Source organism: Oncorhynchus masou, chromosome 32 (genome assembly GCF_036934945.1).
Source record: "Oncorhynchus masou masou isolate Uvic2021 chromosome 32, UVic_Omas_1.1, whole genome shotgun sequence".
Classification (NCBI taxonomy): domain Eukaryota; kingdom Metazoa; phylum Chordata; class Actinopteri; order Salmoniformes; family Salmonidae; genus Oncorhynchus; species Oncorhynchus masou.
The window spans coordinates 3,470,129-3,489,357 of NC_088243.1; the positions used below are offsets into that span (position 1 = coordinate 3,470,129).

At 41.8% G+C, this 19,229-nt stretch overlaps 1 protein-coding gene across 1 annotated transcript; it reads left to right on the forward strand.

Moving 5' to 3' along the window:
* Positions 1–415: 415 nt before the first annotated feature.
* On the forward strand, positions 416–18,777 carry LOC135525464 (retinol dehydrogenase 12-like). The gene is made up of 7 exons (XM_064953110.1): positions 416–620; positions 1,729–1,847; positions 3,569–3,724; positions 4,337–4,441; positions 6,034–6,243; positions 6,500–6,689; positions 17,731–18,777. Exons 1-7 carry the CDS (start codon positions 544–546, stop codon positions 17,834–17,836), a joined length of 963 nt encoding a protein of 320 aa, XP_064809182.1. The 5' UTR covers positions 416–543; the 3' UTR covers positions 17,837–18,777.
* Positions 18,778–19,229: the final 452 nt, after the last annotated feature.

The window sequence follows — 19,229 nt, forward strand, 5'->3', positions numbered from 1 at the left end:
AATGTCAAGTACATGCTTTTAAAATCAAAGTAACTTCAAATGTTTGACAGCAGCGTATGTTGTATACTTCTAATATGAATAATGTTTTTTTTTTAAATGGTGGTTAAAACTGAAATAATATGTCAGATATTTATATACGGGCATTGAAAAGGTAACTTTCACTGGTGCATTGTGGTCAATGTCGTTCTTATAATAATCATAACTGATATATTTACCATCTTTCAGATGAATTATTGTTTTCATCTAAGGGGGAATATGTAGACTAGTATCTCACAAACTAAATAGCAGTTATTAGATTCAACTTCACTTTCGTTTTTTTGTTTTCTTTAAAACATAATAAATAAATAAAAATCCACAATTAATATGTGGGGAAAGAAAACTACAATCCCAGGTTCCATTGAACGAACATCTGTGACACAACCCATCCACCTATATACACTTCACCATAAAGTTTGACATCTCAGATCAGCTGTGTGGTCGCTGGAGCACAGAACCATGATGGAACAGCAGTGAGGAAAACCAACGAGAGAGTGGACCCGTTTCATGATGGTGCTCGTCTTGATTGTCGCAGGTCTTGTGGTTGTCGCGCTGCTCATGGTTTTATTCGCACCCTACATTCGGTAAGAATGAGCGGCGTATGTTCGAGGCTATAGCCGATGCATCATCCGTTACTATGCTTGGCATCTCATATTGCCTAATTAGTCGAACAATGATTGTCATTGTCAGGCTACCGAAAAACGAAGAGATCGTGACAGGCAATTCGGTCGCTAAATGAATCGACATCAGTGTTGATGATTACATTTTTTTATTTATTATTTCTCTGCGATAATAAAGCCCAAAGAAACACATTTTTCCCCCCATAACGAAGACAACCTTCTTCAGTACAATATTAATTTGTTGTTGTTTGGACTAAAGGCTCGAAATGCACTGTCAATTGAATATGATCCAATTGTGAATTATTGGCATCTCATATTGCCTTAATTAGTCGGACAATGATTGTCATTGTCAGGCGACCTGTACCGCTGAATGATGCAGATGAGTAGGCTGGAGCGCTATCATATTAATGAATATGCATATAAGAAGCGTTGCGCGCGTGGTTGGAGTTAAATTATGTTCCGCGAGCCATTGGTTAATCGGTAGCGAGCCAGGTTTTGTGGTGTAACTGTTGAACGAGTTAATGTTTGATCATTGTTGCCAGATTGATCCTTGCATATTGAGAAACCAATATGTTTCATGTTAAATCGTAAATAAAAGTAATAAATAATCAATTTTCAAAAAATTGTTTTATACAATTTTAACCAGTAATCTCTTTTCCGTGTAGCCTGGGAGTGCATCCAAAATGACAGCCTATTCCCTATATCGATCCCTGGTCGACAGTAGAGCTCTATGATCCCTGGTCGACAGTAGAGCTCTATGATCCCTGGTCGACAGTAGAGCTCTATGATCCCTGGTCGACAGTAGATCCCTGGTCGACAGTATCTATGATCCCTGGTCGACAGTAGAGCTCTATGATCCCTGGTTGACCGTCTATGATCCCTCCATGGCTCTATGATCCCTGGTCGACAGTAGAGCTCTATGATCCCTGGTCGACAGAATAGGGAGCCATTTTGTAACGCAGTCTGTGTGGACTTTTCACAATGTGCCAGTGCCAACCTTACCAACGTAGACAGAACAGCTACATACGTTGGATTTGAGATAATAACACCGATATATTTCCTGTCTGTCCAGGAAATACTCTGCAGGTGGAACATGTATGTCTATGGCCCGGTTGGACGGGAAGACGGTCCTGATTACTGGAGCCAACACTGGCATTGGGAAGGAGACTGCTCTGGACCTGGCTATCAGAGGTGACTGACTGACACATACAGGGTCATATCCTGATACTCATACATGGTGTGGAGTCTATTCCTTGTCTCCTTTCCTTGCCTCCTTACATTCATCATCACACAGATATTGCCAGCCGGTGGAGATTAAGTAAAGAAACAGACTCAAACCTGGAACTCTGGGCCCTTTCCTTATTTAGTGCACTACTCTGGGCCCTTTCCTTAGTGCTCTCTGGGCCCTGTTCCTTATTTAGTGCACTACTCTGGGCCCGGTTCCTTATTTAGTGCCTTAGTGCACTACTCTGGGCCCTTTTCCTTATTTAGTGCACTACTCTGGGCCCTTTCCTTATTTAGTGCACTACTCTGGGCCCTTTTCCTTATTTAGTGCACTACTCTGGGCCCTGTTCCTTATTTAGTGCACTACTCTGGGCCCTTTTCCTTATTTAGTGCTACTACTCTGGGCCCTTTCCTTAGTTCCTTATTTAGTGCACTACACTCTGGGCCCTTTCCTTATTTAGTGCACTACTCTGGGCCCTTTCCTTAGTGCATTTAGTGCCCTTTCCTTAGTGCACTACTACTCTGCCCCTTTCCTTAGTGCACTACTCTGGGCCCTTTCCTTATTTAGTGCACTACTCTGGGCCCTCCTTATTTAGTGCACTACTCTGGGCCCTGTTCCTTATTTAGTGCACTACTCTGGGCCCTTTCCTTAGTTCCTTATTTAGTGCACTACTCTGGGCCCGGTTCCTGGGCCCTTTAGTGCACTACTCTGGGCCCGGTTCTGGGCCCTTTCCTTTAGTGCACTACTCTGGGCCCTTTCCTTATTTAGTGCACTACTCTGGGCCCTGTTCTGGGCTCTTTTCCTTATTTAGTGCACTACTCTGGGCCCTGTTCCTGGGCATTTCTGGGCCCTTTTCTTAGTGTGCACTACTCTGGGCCCTGTTCCTTAGTGCATTTAGTGCACTACTCTGGGCCCTTTTTAGTTCTCTGGGCCCTTTCCTTATTTAGTGCACTACTCTGGGCCCTGTTCCTTATTTAGTGCACTACTGCACTACTCTGGGCCCTGTTCCTTATTTAGTGCACTACTCTGGGCCCCTCATTTAGGTTCCTGGGCCCGGTTCCTCATTTAGTGCACTACTCTGGGCCCGGTTCCTTATTTAGTGCACTACTCTGGGCCCTGTTCCTTATTTAGTTACTCTGGGCCCGGTTCCTCATTTAGCACTACTCTGGGCCCCTGTTCACTACTCTGGGCCCGTTCCTCATTTAGTGCACTTCCTCATTTAGTGCTCTCTGGGCCCGGTTCCTCATTTAGTGCCTCATTTAGTGCACTACTCTGGGCCCGGTTCCTCATTTAGTGCACTACTCTGGGCCCGGTTCCTCATTTAGTGCACTACTCTTGGCCAACAGTAATGCATATCTGGTCCCATTTGGGCCGGTTCCTCATTTAGTGCACTACTCTGGGCCCGGTTCCTCATTTAGTGCACTACTCTGGGCCCGGTTCCTCATTTAGTGCACACCTGGTCTTCATCCTAATAGTAATTCATAGTGTGGCCTCATTAGTCCCATTTGGTCCTTACCTCCTTTCATTCCTTACCTCCTTTCCTTACCTCCTGTCCTTACCTCCTGTCCTTCATGACCTCAACAATAACGATAGAAGGATGTAAAGGAAGAGGAGAGGTGGTCTTTTAAAAAGGAACACTGTGTCATCTATGCTGATTTATTGGTTATTGATTATTGTCTATTGCCAGGTGCGAGGGTGATCATGGCGTGCAGGGATGTGGAGAAGGGTGAGGCGGCCGCAGCATCGATACGACGCATCTACTGCAAGGCAAACGTAGAGGTCCGAGAGCTAGACCTGGCTGATACCAGCTCCATACGGGCCTTCGTGCAACGCTTACTCAGAGGTCAACCTACTACTTCAGATGCTTCTCAAATAGCACCCTATTCCCTATGTAGTGCGCTACTTTTGACCAGGGCCCATAGAGCTCTAAATAAGGTGGCATTTGGGGCGCAAGCCATGTGATCTTTACATTTGGGGCGCAGGCCATGTGACCTTTACATTTGGGGCGCAGGCCATGTGACCTTTACATTTGGGGCGCAGGCCATGTGACCTTTACATTTGGGGCGCAGGCCATGTGACCTTTACATTTGGGGCGCAGGCCATGTGACCTTTACATTTGGGGCGCAGGCCATGTGACCGTTACATGTTATTACAATATTATGACAGTATTTATTATATTGTTATTAGTTATTAACAAGCACTCATTATTACAGTATTACTAGTTATTAGTTATTAACAAGGACTCATTATTACAGTATTACTAGTTATTAGTTATTAACAAGGACTCATTATTACAGTGTTATTAGTTATTAACAAGCACTCATTATTACAGTATTACTAGTTATTAGTTAATTGCAAGGACTCATTATTACAGTATTTATTATTCATAATTAGCTCATTATGTGTTTGCTCCTCTGTAAAAAAACGGTATAATATTGGCTCTGACCCCCTGTAGAGGTCGACCACCTCCACATCCTGATCAACAATGCTGGGGTCATGATGTGTCCCTACATGAAGACCAAGGACGGCTTCGAGATGCAGCTGGGGGTCAACCACCTGGGTGAGACCGAGTCTCTGATGTCATGGGTGGGATCCGAAACCAAGGACTCCTACGGGAGAAACAGTAAAGAACATCTAGCCGCTCGAGAGCACCCTTACCTGCCGATCTATAAATTACGTCTCCGTAATCTAGCATGAGATGGGATGGTCATCTGAATCAGGGTTAGTTTGTCAGCTTGGGTTAAAGAGGAGCGACTATGATAAATCTAGACTTGGTTTCATCTAACTTTAGCCTGCAGCTTGGATATGTGCTGAGAGAAGGACAGTGTACCGTCTAGCCATACTCCCAAGTACTTGTATGAGGTGACTACCTCAAGCTCTAAACCCTCAGAGGTAGTAATCACACCTGTGGGGAGAGGGGCATTCTTCTTACCAAATCACATGACCTTTGTTTTGGCAGTGTTAAGAACAAGGTTAAGGGCAGAGAAAGCTTGTTGGACACTAAGAAAGCTTTGTTGTAGAGCATTTAACACAAAATCCGGGGAAAGGGGCCAGCTGAGTATAAAACTGTCTCATCTGCATATACATGGATGAGAGAGCTTCCTATCGCCTGAGCTATGTTGTTGATGTAAATTGAGAAGAGCGTTGGGCCTAGGATTGAGCCTAGGGGTACTACCTTGGTGACAGGCAGTGGCTGCACTCTTTGAGAGAGGTAGTTGGCCATCCAGGCCAACGATCCCTTAGAGACACCAATACTGGAATGATCAAAGATGTTCTACCGTATCAAAAGCTTTGGCCAAGTCAATAAAAACAGCAGCACAACATTGCTTAGAATCAAGAGCAATGGTGACATCATTGAGGACCTTTTTTAAGGTTGCAGTGACACATCCATAACCTGAGCGGAAACCAGATTGCATACCAGAGAGAATACTATAGACATTAAGAAAGCCAGTCAGTTGATTATTGACAAGTTTTTGCAACACTTTTGATAAACAGGGCAAAATAGAAATAGACCTGTAACAGTTAGGATCAGCTTGACCTCCCCCTTTAAATAAAGGATGAGCCGTGGCTGTCTTCCAAGCATTGGGAACCTCGCCAGAGAGTAGAGACAGGCGATTATAGGGGCAACAACCTTGAAGAAAAAAGGGTTTTCGGGGTCAAGTTTAAGGAGCTCCTTTAGCACCTTGGACTCAGTGTCCGCCTGCAGGGAGAAACTTTGTAGCTGGGTAGGGGAACAAGAGGGAGAAGCATTGGGATTAGTCACATTAGAAGGGGTGGGAGATGAGGAAATGTTGGACGAGCAAGGAGGCATGGCTGAGTCAAATAGGAATCCTGACTTAATGAAGTGGTGCTTTAAAGAGCTCAGCCATGTGCTTCCTGTCAGTAATAACCACAACATTAAGGGACATGGGCAGTAGATACCTATAAGGATTATTTTTTGAGGAAAAAATTGAGGACAGTAGCCTTTTCTGGGTGTTAGGAGTCATACCTTGTGGGATTGGTGATAATCTGAGAAAGATTTAGGGAGTCCCATTGCTTTAGGACTTGGTCAGGGGAGAGACAACCGAGCACTGAAGGTGACCCTTGGTAAATATTGCCACACCCCCACTTTCTGACAAAGCAACTGATTGTGTTGTTGTTTACTCCTGATAGGTCACTTCCTGTTGACGTACCTCCTGATTGGTCTGCTGAGGCGCAGTGCTCCGGCCCGTATCGTCGTGGTTTCCTCTCTGGCTCATAACGTTGGCTGGATCCGCTTCCATGACCTCCTCAGCCAGGGCAGCTACAACAGCGGCCTCGCATACTGCCAGAGCAAGTTGGCCAACCTTCTGTTCGCTAGGGAGCTGGCCCGCAGACTCAAAGGTAGGCTGGGAGAGGGGGAGAGAGAATGGCAACCTGCCACATTTGTTGGATAATGGATCAGAAAATACAGAAGAGAAACTGAGGGATAGTAAAGAGTTTTAGTGAGAAAACACATACACAAATACATGATCAGAAAGGCAAAATGGCAGTTATGAAGTTACTTAGCAACATACGATGATTTAAAACGTTCTCACACAGAACATGACCTTGAAGAAACACTGTCCCCCATGGTAACACTTCCTACCTCCCTCCCCAGGTTCCAGTGTGACTGTGAACTCTGTCCACCCTGGGTTGGTGCGCTCGGAGCTGGTACGCCACTCCACCATCATGTCTCTGCTGTTCTCTCTGTTCTCCTTGTTCCTGAAGAGCCCTCGGGACGGGGCCCAGACATCCATCTACTGCGCTGTGGCAGAGGAGCTGCAGTCCCTCACCGGGAAGCACTTCAGGTGAGGTAGAGATTATGCTACAGTATGTAGCACATTCAGTCCCTGACCCAGGTTAGATTCAAAACAATTCTAATAAATGCAGTTGAACAATGGATGAAGATACTCCAAACGTTATTTATTTATTTTTATAATCAGTCAGATATCGACTGTATTATAGCAATTATGGTATTAAAGCGTTGGGATTCAGGTTTTCAATTTATTGTAAAATTTCTAATTTTTGTTTTCTTAGAATGCACTCATATATACATTTTCTAATGATATCAGGCATTTTTTTACATGTTTGTGTTAAAATCAAGAAAATTGTGCTTAATTTGCATAAATGCAATGGATATATTTGCATATTTTAATAGATTAACATAAATGGGTGGATCAGAGCCGTAACAATCCAAGAGCGTGCCTCACTAATTACTGTTATCACGTTCTGTTGCTTAATTCAATAAGTGTGTCCAATAGCAGGATATCCTTGGATTTAAAGTCAACAAGCTTGGCTCTAGATTATACCAGTGGAGGCTCCTCAGAGGAGGTCCATCCTAATCATAGAATTTCCCCCCAATTTTTTTTTTTTTTTTAAGTTATTATTTTTATATAAAACTATACTAAATATATTCCTGTCATCAAATAACTGATTAAAACATACTGTTTTTCAATAAGGTCTACAGTAGCCTCAACAGCACCCTCTAGGATAGCACCATGGTGTAGCCGGAGGACAGCTAGTTTCCGTCCTCCTTTGAGTACATTGACTTCAATTCAAAACCTAGGAGGCTCATGGTTTTAACACCCTTCCATAGACTTACACAGTAATTATGACAACTGATAGAGGACGTCCTCCAACCTATCAGAGCTCTTGCATCATGAACTGACATGTTGTCCACCCAATCAAAGGATCAGAGGATGAATCTAGTACTGAAAGCATAAGCTACAGATAGCTAGCACTGCAGTGCATAAAATGTGGTGAGTAGTTGACTCAAAGAGAGAAAGACAATGGTTGAACAGTTTTGAACAAATTATATAAAAAATTGAGAAGCAGCAGAGAGATTTATATTTGGTTCATTTTTCACTTATTTAGCTAACTAATTTTGCCTACTCAACAACCTGACCAAACAGAGAGGAATGCCATGTATTCCAAGATTTTGGAAGATTCCGGTTTTATTACTTCATTGCCACCGGGGCCTGCCGGTGTAACTGCTAAGATGCTTGCTGTACACTACCGCGTGATTGTACTCATGAATTGGATTGTGGGTTTACTAACATGTTCTAGTTTGTTGACTATGACGCTAGCTAATATGGCGACAACAATGTAGGCTGTGTGTAGAGGTTAGCGGTTATGGTATGAAGGTTTGGCTTGGAGAGTTTTTTTTTTTTCGCCTGGCCACAGACAGCTGTTGTGTTGTGCACTGAAGTCCACAAGCAAAGGGGGAAACCGTGATAGGAGGACTTTACACGCACACACACATACAATCGTCATTTCCGCTGTTGCTACTCTGTTTATCATATCTTGACGCCTAGGTACCTTATCCCTATAAATACATATCTACCTCATCACACCAATATCCCTGCACATTGTAAATATGGTCTTGGAACTGACCCTCTTACTTTCTTGTGTGTTTTTGTTCTATTTCATGATTATTTTAGTACTATATTGATTACTGTTGGGTTTAGAGCTAAGCAAGAAAGGCATTTCACTGTACTTGTGCACGTGACAAACATTTTAATCTAATGTGAATCTCAGTTAATTATCTGGGAATCTACCCGGTTTGCTGGGATGCTCTCTCTCTCTCAAGGCTAAAGTAATAAATCAATTCTCATTTCAATTACTTAGTATCTCTCAAATTTGATACTAAGCCATTTTGAAGAAGAGACTTAATTGTTATTTTGTCTAATGAGTCATTTGTCATGCAGCTGGACAGACCATGTAATGGTGGCTGCAACCATTCATTCACCGATTCCATCCATCGATGTGATTGACAGTTCTTTGTTCGCCTAAAGCACTGCTGTTTCTGAATACCAGAGCATGTAAGAAGGTGAGGGAGGAGCAGAGCCTTTTTAAACAGGTTGTCTGCCTTCTCTCTGGCTCTAATTTGGCTGTGGTACTGCTCAGCTAAAAGCTTTGTTGTTTCCATGATCACTATTCTTTTAATTAGGCCTATTCCGTTGTAATATGTATCCTACCACATCCACAGTAGACTATAGTCTACCATTAGGATATGTAGTTTCTATTTTGAAGGACTTCAAAATGTATTAACGGATGTTTTAGGTAGACGATATATAGGCTATACTGTAAAATATATTTGAGTTTTTCTGTGAATAGAAACACCATAATATAAATCTCCAATTAAGTTAAAATATCAGAACTAAATCATTTAATAATAAAAGGCCAGTATCATCATCTTATTTTCATAAATAAAAGGGACTAAATCATCCCGAACTGCAGCTGTGAAATGATTTGGGCGTTGAGAGTGAGAAATGCACTCTACAAACTAATTATTTTTATTATAAAGACAGAAAAATACACATTTAATTCCATAAAGTAATATTAGTGGGAATAAAGCCATATTATAAACAAGATAAAGGAGAATGGAATATATTTGAAAAGCTTCAAATTGAAATATATATTGATATGAAGTTGCTCCAATGTCTGGATTCTATTGTCCATTGTGCTATTATTCTGTGTTGGATTAGAGAAACAAAAACAACTTGTCTACAAACTAATTAGTATTATTATTATAACATGAAAACTGTAATTCCATAAAGTAATATTAGTGGGAATAAAGCCATAATATAAACAAGATAAAGGAAAATTGAATATATTTGAAAAGCTTAAAATTGAAAAATATTGATATGAAGCTGCTAACATGTGCGGATGCTATTTCTAAAGAAATCTATTACATTTAAGTAAGGCCTTACCTCATTTGCACACACTGTATATATATTTTTCTATTGTGTTATTGGCTGTACGTTTGTTTTACTCCATGTGTAACTCTGTGTTGTTGTTTGTGTCGATCTGCTTTGCTTTATCTTGGCCAGGTCGCAGTTGTAAACGAGAACTTGTTGTCAGCCGTCCTACCTGATTAAATAAATAAAAAGTACCGTACAGAGTTCAGTAGGACAGTGTCACAAGGCTACATCATCATAGGCCTACACGTCACCACTGCTGGAGGGCAAAACACAGTTGTCCTTGATTGTGAATGAAATGTGTGCGACGAGGTAAAAACCAACGGTTTTCATTCAAGAGAATTAATTTGGGGACGTCGGCAGCGGGTGAGTTAAGTTTGGAGACGTAAATTTCCACCATAAAAATGCACCTTTTATAATAAAGCAGTCCATGCATCATCACACTTGCAGACTCATGTAAGAGAGACTACTATTCGTGACGACTAGATTTAGGCTAATAATATAACTCAATCACTGTTCGCAAAAAAAAAGACGGTTCAACGCTTGGCTGATCACGTAAAGAGGAGAGCCCGAGGCAATAGGCCAGCTTGTATCATATCTCCTTTCTATGCACGGGATAAATAAATATTTTAATAATATAAATAATATAAATATTTTGTGGCAATGACCAAACATTGATAAAGTGTGAATATCCGCAGTGCGCACTCACCAGGGATATGGCGAAATTGTTCCGCTGGTCCCAATAACATAGGCTTTACTGTTGTTTGCTTAATTAAGTTGAGCATTTTGATAACTTAAAATACGAATTTGAGTATTTTCATTGTCTTATATTTACAGCAATAGCCATTTGGTTTCCAAACTATGTTTTCCCGCGATTTGTATTTTGCACTAATGTGACATGCGTGGCTGGGCCTCAACATTTCTCTGACAGCTGCAACTCAACAATCATCTATTTGGTATTTGCAGCTCACGTTGTCTTTCCTTTCCTTCCGGCAATGCGATTTAAAACAATCCACAACTTATTTTTTTTTTCAAAGAAGCATTTCGCCACACCCGCAATAGCATCTGCTAAAACATGTGTATGTGACCAATACAGTTTGATTTGATCCTGTGGCCAAATGATGCTTTTAGTAGCCTATTTTGAATGATTTCTATTTCTGTATAGACAGGAATAGTATCATTAGGCTATATAATTTTGGCAATTTTATGTCAATTTACTTTAGGGAAAGCGTTCTCGAGCGGTATGGACGCGCGGTCTCCGTGTAGGGTGCGAATGTTATATCATAAGGGAATTGCTCAGATGGTACTTATCGGTAGGACTAGTTATGTCATGCGCAGAAGTAGCCTGAACTTTGATATTTTAACTATCACCAATAAATGAATGCACTTCAGAGTTAATAGGCTTGTTTATGCTGAAAGTGAACAACAAGACCTTTTTATTAGCCTCCCGGAATCACCTACAGAAAGAGGTTGGTGATAGGCCTTCAATTTAAAGGTTTACAGTGCCTTGCGAAAGTATTCGGCCCCCTTGAACTTTGCGACCTTTTGCCACATTTCAGGCTTCAAACATAAAGATATAAAACTGTATTTTTTTGTGAAGAATCAACAACAAGTGGGACACAATCATGAAGTGGAACAACATTTATTGGACATTTCAAACTTTTTTAACAAATCTTAAAATGAAAAATAGGGCGTGCAAAATTATTCAGCCCCTTTACTTTCAGTGCAGCAAACTCTCTCCAGAAGTTCAGTGAGGATCTCTGAATGATCCAATGTTGACCTAAATTACTAATGATGATAAATACAATGCACCTGTGTGTAATCATGTCTCCGTATAAATGCACCTGCACTGTGATAGTCTCAGAGGTCCGTTAAAAGCGCAGAGAGCATCATGAAGAACAAGGAACACACCAGGCAGGTCCGAGATACTGTTGTGAAGAAGTTTAAAGCCGGATTTGGATACAAAAAGATTTCCCAAGCTTTAAACATCCCAAGGAGCACTGTGCAAGCGATAATATTGAAATGGAAGGAGTATCAGACCACTGCAAATCTACCAAGACCTGGCCGTCCCTCTAAACTTTCAGCTCATACAAGGAGAAGACTGATCAGAGATGCAGCCAAGAGGCCCATGATCACTCTGGATGAACTGCAGAGATCTACAGCTGAGGTGGGAGACTCTGTCCATAGGACAACAATCAGTCGTATATTGCACAAATCTGGCCTTTATGAAAGAGTGGCAAGAAGAAAGCCATTTCTTAAAGATATCCATAAAAAGTGTAGTTTAAAGTTTGCCACAAGCCACCTGGGAGACACACCAAACATGTGGAAGAAGGTGCTCTGGTCAGATGAAACCAAAATTGAACTTTTTGGCAACAATGCAAAACGTTATGTTTGGCGTAAAAGCAACACAGCTCATCACCCTGACCAAACCATCCCCACTGTCAAACATGGTGGTGGCAGCATCATGGTTTGGGCCTGCTTTTCTTCAGCAGGGACAGGGAAGATGGTTAAAATTGATGGGAAGATGGATGGAGCCAAATACAGGACCATTCTGGAAGAAAACCTGATGGAGTCTGCAAAAGACCTGAGACTGGGACGGAGATTTGTCTTCCAACAAGACAATGATCCAAAACATAAAGCAAAATCTACAATGGAATGGTTCAAAAATAAACATATCCAGGTGTTAGAATGGCCAAGTGAAAGTCCAGACCTGAATCCAATCGAGAATCTGTGGAAAGAACTGAAAACTGCTGTTCACAAATGCTCTCCATCCAACCTCACTGAGCTCGAGCTGTTTTGCAAGGAGGAATGGGAAAAAATTTCAGTCTCTCGATGTGCAAAACTGATAGAGACATACCCCAAGCGACTTACAGCTGTAATCGCAGCAAAAGATGGCGCTACAAAGTATTAACTTAAGGGGCTGAATAATTTTGCACGCCCAATTTTTCAGTTTTTGATTTGTTAAAAATGGTTGAAATATCCAATAAATGTTGTTCCACTTCATGATTGTGTCCCACTTGTTGTTGATTCTTCACAAAAAAATACAGTTTTATATCTTTATGTTTGAAGCCTGAAATGTGGCAAAAGGTTGCAAAGTTCAAGGGGACCGAATACTTTCGCAAGGCACTGTAAATTGTTATAGCCTACAGTCCTACGATAACAGGGGGGGGGGGGGGGGAATGTCGACTTTCATTATGACGCTTCGTTTAATCATTGAAGTGTTTGCTAATGGTTTAGTGAAACATAAGGGAGCTTATCCGATTTTCAATAGCACCGATGACAAACTATTAATTTGATAAGGGAGAACCGCGGGTAATGGATGGATTTGGAGGACGGGTTGGAAAATAAATCCTCCCATTGCAGGGATCAGCTTGCTGTGGCAGTTTTATAGCCTCGAGTAGCAGTTACAATAATAATAAACTATTACTACTGGACTATTCTGCGCAGGCTAACGCGGACTGATTAGGCTATGTTAAACCCCTCAAACTATAGTCAAAAGCCACCTACTGGGCGAAAACATTTCTGAGATGCGCGCAGATTATTTGGATTCCGTCTGATTCTGTTTTTGGTGTTACGATAACGTTACATATTTATCAAACCATATTTATAAAACCGAGCAGAGATCTTCATGCCTTCTGCCAAACCTCGCCCTGTCCATTCGGGGATTTAGGTAATAAAACCGTATTTTAAGGATGGCAGATTACCGGTGTGGAGCTGTTTTTTTTTAATGCGTCAGTAATGTGTGTTCTCTTTTGGTGATATCACCATTGTGCATGCCCTTGGTGACCCGTCAGTTGGATTACAGCCCAAAGCTGTTCTGTAGGGGATTGTAGCGAGTCTCTTTATTGAATGATCAATCAGTCTTCTAGTGTAGTCGTGTACCGTAGCAGCGCCTAGTCAAAACGCGTTGCAGTTGTGTATCCTGATATCCTGGCTGATTTGCATACATCTAATGTAAATATAAAAGCAACATGCAACTGAGTTAATTCATATAAGGAAATCAATTCATTAGGCCCGAATCTATGGATTTCACATGACTGGGCGGGCCTGAGAGGGCATAGGCCCACCCACTGGGAAGCCAGGTGCAGCCAATCAGAATGAGTTTCACCACAAAAGGGCTTTTTTTTTTTTAGAGACAGAAATAGTCCTCAATTTCATCAGCCCTCCGTGTGGCTGGTCTCAGATGATCCCGCAGGAGAAGGAGCCAGATGTGGAGGTCCTGGGTTGGCATGGTTACTTGTGGTCTTCTGATGTGTGTCCTGTTGGACATACTGCCAAATTCCCTAAAACATTGGAGGTGTCTTATGATAGAAAAGGTACATTAAATTCTCTGGCAACAGCTCAGGTAGACATTCCTACAGTCAGCATGCCATTGCACGCTCCCTCAACTTGAGACATCTGTGGCATTGTGTTGTGACAAAACTGAACATTTTAGTGCCTTTATTGTCCCCAGCACAAGGTGCACCCGTGTTACGGACACAAGTATCCTGTGTGTATTTGTTTTCCCTTACCCAATCACATCCCTTTTCCCTTGGTTTAAAAACCCAGTCAGTTGGTTTCCCAAACTCTCTCTCTCCCTCTTGTTTTTGCTCCTACATGTCACATTGGTCTGTCATTATGTTTTGTGGTTTATGACTGTTTGTTGGTGGGAAAAAGGGATACCAAGACAAGTCACCCATGGGCCTACATTACCCGTAGGAAAACATTGTCTAAATACCCTAGTTAGAACTGGGCGGACCACCCACTATTTTATTGGTTAGTTAGCTAGCTGTGTTTGAAGCAGGTAAGACTAGTTTAGGGATATTTATTATTTCTTTCCTTGGGTCCAGCTCAGCCTCTTTTATCCCACCCCCCCATTACCGTGTATTTGAAATAAACCCGACGTGTTTGACAGTAGGTTTAAGTTGTCTGTGGATTTCTTTTAGTTATGATTTGCATGAGATATGTTACGGGTCTCGTTTCCATCCCCCCCTAGACTGGAGGGCCAAAGGGGTTCGTAACAACCTGTGTAACGATCCGTGATATGTTCACACGTGTCAGATATCTTGGCAAAGGAGAAATGCTCCCTAACAGGGAAGTAAACAAATTTTGTGCACAAATTTGTTTTGAGAAATAAGCTTTTTGTGCATCTAGAATATTTCTGGGATCTTTTATTTCAGCTCATGAAACATGAGACCAACACTTAACATGTTGCGTTTTTATATTTTTTTGTCCAGTATAGTTCACCAAGCTTTATTTCACTGTACTGGCAGTCAAGTTGTTTTTGTTTCTCTAATCCAACACAGAATAATAGCACAATGGACAATAGAATCCAGACATTGGAGCAGCTTCATATCAATATATATTTCAATTTTAAGCTTTTCAAATATATTCCATTCTCCTTTATCTTGTTTATAATATGGCTTTATTCCCACTAATATTACTTTATGGAATTACAGTTCATGTATCTTCGTAATAATAATAATAATAATAATTAGTTTGTAGAGTGCATTTCTCACTCTCAACGCCCAAATCATTTCACTGCTGCAGTTCGGGATGATTTAGTCCCTTTTATTTATGAAAATAAGATGATACTGGCCTTTTATTATTAAATGATTTAGTTCTGATATTTTAACTTTATTGGAGATTTATATTATGGTGTTTCTATTCACAGAAAAACTAAAATATATTTGACAGTATAGCCTATATATCGTCTACCTAAAACATCCGTTAATACATTTTGAAGTCCTTCCAAATAGAAACTACATATCCTAATGGTAGACTACAGTCTACTGTGGATGTGGTAGGATACATATTACAACGGAATAGGCCTAATTAAAAGAATAGTGATCATGGAAACAACAAAGCTTTTAGCTGAGCAGTACCACAGCCAAATTAGAGCCAGAGAGAAGGCAGACAACCTTTTAAAAAAGGCTCTGCTCCTCCCTCACCTGCTTACATGCTCTGGTATTCAGAAACAGCAGTGCTTTAGGCGAACAAAGAACTGTCAATCACATCGATGGATGGAATCGGTGAATGAATGGTTGCAGCCACCATTACATGGTCTGTCCAGCTGCATGACAAATGACTCATTAGACAAAATAATATTTATATATTTTTGCATTTCAGGGCTACCGTAAAAACTCAGTGACTATAATAACCATGCCCCCTATCTCTCTCCCAGTGACTATATAATAACCATGCCCCTATCTCTCTCCCAGTGACTATATAATAACCATGCCCCCTACTCTCTCTCCCAGTGACTATATAATAACCATGCCCCCTATCTCTCTCTCCCAGTGACTATATACTAACCATGCCCCCTATCTCTCTCTCCCAGTGACTATAATAACCATGCCCCCTATCTCCCAGTGACTATATAATAACCATGCCCCCTATCTCTCTCCCAGTGACTGTATAACCATGCCCCCTATCTCTCTGACTGTGACTGTATAATAACCATGCCCCCTACTATCTCTCCCAGTGACTATATAATAACCATGCCCCCTATCTCTCTCTCTGTGACTATATAATAACCATGCCCCCTATCTCTCTCCCAGTGACTATATAATAACCATGCCCCCTATCTCTCCCAGTGACTATATAATAACCATGCCCCCTCTCTCTCTGTGACTATATAATAACCATGCCACCTATCTATCTCTCAGTGACTATATAATAACCATGCCCCCTATCTCTCTCTCCCAGTGACTATATAATAACCATGCCCCCTCTCTCTCTCCCAGTGACTATATAATAACCACGCCCCCTATCTCTCTCCCAGTGACTATATAATAACCATGCCCCCTCTCTCTCTGTGACTATATAATAACCATGCCACCTATCTATCTCTCAGTGACTATATAATAACCATGCCCCCTCTCTCTCTCCCAGTGACTATATAATAACCACGCCCCTATCTCTCTCCCAGTGACTATATAATAACCATGCCCCCTATCTCTCTCCCAGTGACTGTATAACCATGCCCCCTATCTCTCTCTGTGACTGTATAATAACCATGCCCACTATCTCTCCCAGTGACTATATAATAACCATGCCCCCTATCTCTCTCTCTGTGACTATATAATAACCATGCCCCCTATCTCTCTCCCAGTGACTATATAATAACCATGCCCCCTATCTCTCCCAGTGACTATATAATAACCATGCCCCCTCTCTCTCTGTGACTATATAATAACCATGCCACCTATCTCTCTCTCAGTGACTATATAATAACCATGCCCCTCTCTCTCTCTCTCTCTCTGTATAATAACCAGTGACTATATAATAACCATGCCCCCCTATCTCTCCCAGTGACTATATACTAACCATGCCCCTATCTCTCTCCCAGTGACTATATAATAACCATGCCCCTATCTCTCTCCCAGTGACTATATAATAACCATGCCCCTATCTCTCTCCCAGTGACTATATAATAACCATGCCCCCTATCTCTCCCAGTGACTATATAATAACCATGCCCCTATCTCTCTCTCCCAGTGACTATATAATAACCATGCCCCCTCTCTCTCTCCCAGTGACTATATAATAACCATGCCCCCTATCTCTCTCCCAGTGACTATATAATAACCATGCCCACTATCTCTCCCAGTGACTATATACTAACCATGCCCCCTATCTCTCTCCCAGTGACTATATAATAACCATGCCCCCTATCTCTCTCCCAGTGACTATATAATAACCATGCCCCTATCTCTCTCCCAGTGACTATATAATAACCATGCCCCTATCTCTCTCCCAGTGACTATATAATAACCATGCCCACTATCTCTCCCAGTGACTATATACTAACCATGCCCCCTATCTCTCTCCCAGTGACTATATAATAACCATGCCCCCTCTCTCTCCCAGTGACTATATAATAACCATGCCCCCTATCTCTCTCCCAGTGACTATATAATAACCATGCCCCCTATCTCCCAGTGACTATATAATAACCATACCCCTATCTCTTCCAGTGACTATATAATAACCATGCCCCCTATCTCTCTCCCAGTGACTATATAATAACCATGCCCCCTATCTCTCTCCCAGTGACTATATAATAACCATGCCCCCTATCTCTCTCTCCCAGTGACTATATAATAACCATGCCCCCTATCTCTCTCCCAGTGACTATATAATAACCATGCCCCTATCTCTCTCCCAGTGACTGCGCCCCAGCCTCCGTGGCCCCCCAGGGGAGGAACGAGGAGACGGCCAGGAAGCTGTGGGACGCCAGCAGTGAGCTCCTGGGCATCGTCTGGGACCACTGATCTGAACCACCCTCTAATCATCAAAACACTGGCCGCAACCCCAACGCCCTGTAAAGGCACTACTTTTGACCAGGGCCCACAACCTTGTTCCAAATGGTTACAGCAAGAGCCGGCAGTAGGGCCCACAGGGCCGCGGTAGAAAGTGGTGCACTGTAAAGGGAACAGGGTGCCATTGTGGATGTATCCCATGTTCTCTAAGGAGTCTTTGTTTTCAATCTGAGTACATGTGTCGCCTTATCATTTCACGCAGTTACGTAATCTCAAACTACAGTTAACCCACTTGAATAATAACCATGGAGGCATTCAGATAGACATAATGGCAGAAAGGACTCTCTCTTATGGTAGTAACTGCAAGATCAAATACATTATTGGTCTAGCTAGGTCTAGCCAGGGTGTAACCAGGTCTAGCCAGGGTGTAACCAGGTCTAGCCAGGGTGTAACCAGGTCTAGCCAGGGTGTATTATAAACCAGCTGATTCAGTTTGTTTTGTATCATATTATAAATGGGGTTCCAAAATTCCTGTAACTTTTCACAAAATGCCCGTTTTCCCGAAATCCTAGTTGGAAGATTGCTGGAATTAAAGCAAAACATCCAGGATTTCGGGAAAATTGGGGGAATTTGACAAATTATCCTCAATGTGGATGCAGCTTTGTTTTGAACCTCTCCACTCTAGGTTAGATTGTTTCCCCCCCCCCCTCAGCATTGTTATTGTTATTTGTCTTTTATACAAATGTGAAACATGCCTTTTTAGTACATTTTAGGGTTGCAATTTTTTTTAATAACAATCAGGAAATCCTGAATCCTCTCCAACCAGTATTTCTGGAGAAAAAAAAACAGAAAAAAAACAGGGCATTCTGGGAAAATGTGACACCCAAACTACATAGGAGTCATGTCAGGAGTTTAATGTTCACATCTGTAAATAAAAATAATATTACTAGCTACTATTTGTTTATGTTTAGTAATTGTGTCGCACACAACAGAGGAGGCTGGTTGGAGGAGCTATAGGAGGATAGGCACATTGTAATGGCTTTTATTTTAAACTGCATCGTTGGTTAAGGGCTCGTCAGTCAGCATTTCACTGTAATGTTTACACCTGTTGTATTCAGCACACGTGACTAATAACATTTGATTTGAACGGAAGTCATTGGAACAGTGTCAAACATGTGGTTTCCATGGTTTCCATTTTATTTGATACGGTTCCATTCATTCCATTACAACGAGCCTGTCCTCCTATATCTCCTCCCACCAGCCTCCTCCAATATCCCCCCTCCCCCACACACACACTTCCTTCATTATCCTTCTTCCAACATGGCCGCTTTAAGACAGGAAATCATTATCATACTCACATTTTCTGTGATCAATAATCATACCTGCATTATTATTATAACCAAAT

Excerpts from the sequence above, each read along its gene's own strand:
- LOC135525464 (XM_064953110.1), top strand. The coding sequence starts at position 544 with ATGATGGTGCTCGTCTTGATTGTCGCAGGTCTTGTGGTTGTCGCGCTG. Across the intron at positions 1,848-3,568 it reads TCTGGACCTGGCTATCAGAG|GTGCGAGGGTGATCATGGCG; the intron begins GTGACTGACTGA and ends GTCTATTGCCAG. Across the intron at positions 3,725-4,336 it reads CGTGCAACGCTTACTCAGAG|AGGTCGACCACCTCCACATC; the intron begins GTCAACCTACTA and ends GACCCCCTGTAG.